The 5,000-nt window shown below is 50.0% G+C and overlaps 1 protein-coding gene across 1 annotated transcript in view; it reads left to right on the top strand.

Annotated features, from left to right (window-relative positions):
- Positions 1–615, top strand: part of LOC125939736 (UPF0746 protein DDB_G0281095-like) — a gene marked incomplete at its 3' end in the record, with an annotated part of 7,579 nt that extends 6,964 nt beyond the window's left edge. The window contains exon 3 of the mRNA XM_049655127.1: positions 175–615. Within this exon, the coding sequence (XP_049511084.1) occupies positions 175–615 (441 nt within the window). The remainder of the gene's footprint in view (positions 1–174) is intronic.
- Between the last annotated feature and the right edge of the window lie 4,385 nt (positions 616–5,000).

Below are 5,000 nucleotides of genomic sequence, written 5' to 3'. Positions count from 1 at the left end.
GAAGAGAAGAAGAAGAAGAAGAAGAAGAAGAAGAAGAAGAAGAAGAAGAAGAAGAAGAAGAAGAAGAAGAGAAGAGAAGAAGAAGAAGAAGAAGAAGAAGCAGAAGAGAGAAGAAGAAGAAGAAGAAGCAGAAGAAGCAGAAGAAGAAGCAAGCAGCAGCAGCAGAAGCAGCAGCAGCAGCAGCAGCAGCAGCAGCAGCAGCAGCAGCAGCAGCAGCAGCAGCAGCAGCAGCAGCAGCAGCAGCAGCAGCAGCAGCAGCAGCAGCAGCAGCAGCAGCAGCAGCAGCAGCAGCAGCAGCAGCAGCAGCAGCAGCAGCAGCAGCAGCAGCAGCAGCAGCAGCAGCAGCAGCAGCAGCAGCAGCAGCAGCAGCAGCAGCAGCAGCAGCAGCAGCAGCAGCAGCAGCAGCAGCAGCAGCAGCAGCAGCAGCAGCAGCAGCAGCAGCAGCAGCAGCAGCAGCAGCAGCAGCAGCAGCAGCAGCAGCAGCAGCAGCAGCAGCAGCAGCAGCAGCAGCAGCAGCAGCAGCAGCAGCAGCAGCAGCAGCAGCAGCAGCAGCAGCAGCAGCAGCAGCAGCAGCAGCAGCAGCAGCAGCAGCAGCAGCAGCAGCAGCAGCAGCAGCAGCAGCAGCAGCAGCAGCAGCAGCAGCAGCAGCAGCAGCAGCAGCAGCAGCAGCAGCAGCAGCAGCAGCAGCAGCAGCAGCAGCAGCAGCAGCAGCAGCAGCAGCAGCAGCAGCAGCAGCAGCAGCAGCAGCAGCAGCAGCAGCAGCAGCAGCAGCAGCAGCAGCAGCAGCAGCAGCAGCAGCAGCAGCAGCAGCAGCAGCAGCAGCAGCAGCAGCAGCAGCAGCAGCAGCAGCAGCAGCAGCAGCAGCAGCAGCAGCAGCAGCAGCAGCAGCAGCAGCAGCAGCAGCAGCAGCAGCAGCAGCAGCAGCAGCAGCAGCAGCAGCAGCAGCAGCAGCTAGCAGCAGCAGCAGCAGCAGCAGCAGCAGCAGCAGCAGCAGCAGCAGCAGCAGCAGCAGCAGCAGCAGCGCAGCCAGCAGAGCAGCAGCAGCAGCATGCTGCTGCTGCTGCAGCATATATATATATATATATATATATATATATATATATATATATATATATATATATGTATATGTGTGTGTGGTATGTGTGTGTGTGTGTGTGTGTGTCCAGCGTAGATGTACCGCACACGCTCGACATTAGTCAATCTTTTACATCCACGCCACTTGGTCTTGGAATCGTGTCGTGTCTAATTTCGTGTGTATGGGATGTTTGAAGCGTAACGAAATGACGGATTCCGAATTTACACAGCGGTTGAAGAATCTTTCTCTTTATTGGTTGATTTAAAGCGCTAAAACTACAGCTCGATTCTTCCTTAATCGTCTACGCACCTTGAATTGCTTCTACTTTGTTTGCTCTGGAAAAATAAATAACAAAAAAAAAAAACCAAACATCACAGATGATCATTCGCCGACACATCCGGCAGCTATACTTCAATGCTGTCATATCAAACAGTTTTGTGGTGCCAATGGCCTGCACGATCCCATTCTATAGTATGTGCAAGGCATTTAACTGTGACACTACGAATGGCAGAAGCTGCGTGTGTTCGGCTTCCCGTAATCGCGCGTCGCATTCCGCGGCAGCAGAAGCAACAGCAGAGGAAGCAGCATGCAGCAGCCGGGGCTGTCACGGCGTTGCGCACGCGTTCTCTTCTTTTGCATAGCCACGCCCTGGCGTGCGTGCTAGCACGTGCAGGAGAAGCTATCGGAAAAGAAATTATTTTCGGTTTCATCCTCATTAGGCGAACAGTGCTCGGGCCGTTTTCGGGATCCGTTGGCGGTGACAGCGCGTCGGGATTTTGGTGTTGCTTCGGCAGTTCCACCTAATGCAGACCGATGGCCTTTTAATTATAGGCCTGCCTGCGAAAGCCGGCTGCGCTTGCCTATTCTTGGTTTTCGGTGCAGCCTGCTTTTCCCTGTTGCAGCGAAGAATAGGTCATGTGAGAGCCAATTGGCACACTCTTGTGAGGACTATGCCGTGACATTGCATATGAAGGGACTTTCGTTCGAATAGCTTAGAATTTGTATATGAAAGCTACGGAACCTTCTTGATCTCGCCAGTATATATATACACACGCAAAGCGAACTTGTGAGCTTCTTCGGGTCAAATTTGGGAAGAAACACACATAAAAATAGATGAGCGCGTGATTAACAAGGGTTTAGAATCGTCAGAAACTTGGCAAGTCTTAAAATTCAAGTTAAGTGAACGACTGTTCCACCCAACGAAAAACAAAAGGGGGAGGGGGAAAGCCAGCATACTTCAGCGACTTCTTCAACTTTGAACTCATTTACTGCCACGCAGTTGCTCCCCTGACTTCTTTAGCGCTCCCAAATACGTGCACGACTTGTGGTATCATCTAGAAAAGTTCCCAACTCTATGCAATGACGACCAGACGGCAAGACAAGTTCAGCTTCACAGACACTATGGCGTGATGATGATGGCGGCAGCGTGTCGACGACCCTTTTTTGACTCAATCTTCGTGAGAGGAACGCAGAAAATGACAGGTGCGTCGCACACCACCTTAGCGGCCCAAGCGTATTGCCTGCTGTTGACTTCCGTCGGATTGACATACACAGCACTTGTAAACCTTGGCCAGGAAGCTCGAAGCGTGTTACTGGAGTGATAGGACGAACCTCTGAACAAAATATATTGATACCTTGTGAGTGAAAAGTCAGCCGCATAGTGTCTCTGTATAAACCTTGCAAATATCTACTAGACCAGGCTTCATACCATCCATCACTATTGCTAATGGCGTTTGAAAGCTTATGGAATAAATGGTGTTGATGGCGCCTCGCTGAACATTATGAAGTGTACCTATTTGCTATGGAGGACTTTTGGGCACGAGCGGTCATCCATAGATAACAATAACGCTCACATCTGTCCAGTAACAAAATAGTTTGAAGTGATAAATTGGACAATGTTCCTCGAGGACAAATGTACGTTTGATTATCTAGAACATCAAGCTAGCCTTGATGTTTAGACTGATGTGGGATTTCGTTGGATACATAGTTATTTGAAGTATGATAGATTATTCTTCGTGCTTACTGAGGATGAAACATCTTGCCACTGGACCTGTCAAGGATGCCTTGAAGGCCGAGCGTTAAGCTTCACACTTTTCAACTTGGAAATCGGTAGGCCTTGTCGGGTCATTGTCAAGGACAGTTCAGATATCGATATATCAAATAGCTGAATCTGAGGGTCTGGCTTGACAAGTCCGCAGATGCGAGATGCATTGCAGAAGGATGCCACATATACGTCTTCCCACCAGCATATCAAGGGACCTGGAGGAGAATGTTATTGGCTGCAAGTGAATCTAGCTTTTACGAGACTTGCCAGCATTGGTTAAGCCCGACCGCCTTTCACATGCCTAATAATTTTAGACATTGCCACTTCGGCCTTCTGTCAAACTTCATCGCAGTGCACCAGCGTAACTCAATGGGCAGCGTTTTAAAAAAAACATTACTTAATAATTTCGGCCGAATGTCAACAACTTTCAGTTACTAACCTCGAGAGGATAGTTTCTTTTAATAAGATACGCATTTTTAACACCTAGTCGTAATTTACTTGCTGCATTATAGCAGTGTTGGTCCTGACAGACTGCTAGGCCGCGTACAAGTCTCAGCCACTTCTCTGATACTCACCGCACGTCGTTACCATTGAACCATACGTCTGCAGCGCGGCGTGTAATCAGAAACTCTAAAAGAGGCAACATAATTGTTTTGAACGAAGATCAAAGCGTCCGAACTGTCTGTTTACACCAATGGATCCCCTCTAGTTCAGCAGCTGTAACGGCCATTTCATTGGATCTAAACATCTCATTTGACATCGACGACGGCCTCTGAGCTTGCTGCCCTCCGTGCAGCACTTCACTTCACCAATAAGGAAGCTGCCCACCAATTCTCCGTCTTCTGCGACTCCAAAGCAGCCTTGCATAACTTGCTCTCGACACTTCACCATAGATCCCGGGAACAACTTGTCGCGGATGTAAGAAAAATTTACTACTGGGCAGTTGAGAAAAAAGATACGAGATCGTCTTTCAGTTTTAAGTCTCTGCGGTGTCACTAGAGAGGACTGAGCTGTTGTAGTCTGGCCCTAACATTGTCAAATGCGTTGTTTTCCCGTGTTCAAGACCGGATGCAGCGGTTCAGCTCCGCGCGCTTACATTTACCGAATGGAATTCGCTGATTTCACTTTTCCTTTGACACCATGTTCAGATCCGCCTTCCACGCAGCTTACCACGGCGTGACATATCGTCTAGGGCATATAGCGGAATTAGCGAATGCATACTCCTTTCTCATTGGAATATCTGGAAGTCCCGATTCTTGGCAAAGTTAATAAAAGTGCTTACGCTAAAATTGTTCGTAAAAGCAGGCCTAAACCAATCGGGATAATGGGCGTATTATTGATGAAGGTGTCCGGCCAATACGAAAGAGCACTTATAAATGAAAAGCATTGTGAAATCAGACCCTGAAACTTGTGAGTGCAAAGAGAAGATGCGCAAGCTCTCTGTGGGTGCTCTCGCTTCAGTACACTAAGGACAGCCCCCCCCCCCCCCCCCCCACACACCCACACAACGCGCACACACACACACACACACACACACCCACACACCACACACACACACACAACACGCACACGTCACACGCACACGCACACGCAACGCAAACACACACACACACACACACACACACAAGCACACACGCCACGCACACGCACACACCGGCCCGGCCCTGCCCGGCCTCGCCGGCCCGGGCCGGCCGGAGGGCAGTTCTGTCACGGGCCCGTGCCGAGCTCGGACTTTCTGGTGGGTGTTGCCCCGGCGCAGCTCGAAGCAAGTATTGCTACTCCTTTGTACTTCCCTTTTCTTCTTCCGACGCAGTTGGAACAGAATGTAAACTCCAAGACCGAAGTCGCCTCAAACCAAAGGATGGATTGTATGCCTTACCT

Source organism: Dermacentor silvarum, chromosome 1 (genome assembly GCF_013339745.2).
Source record: "Dermacentor silvarum isolate Dsil-2018 chromosome 1, BIME_Dsil_1.4, whole genome shotgun sequence".
NCBI lineage: Eukaryota > Metazoa > Arthropoda > Arachnida > Ixodida > Ixodidae > Dermacentor > Dermacentor silvarum.
Note: the sequence above shows the minus strand (reverse complement) of the source record. Positions and strands in the feature narration are given on the sequence as shown.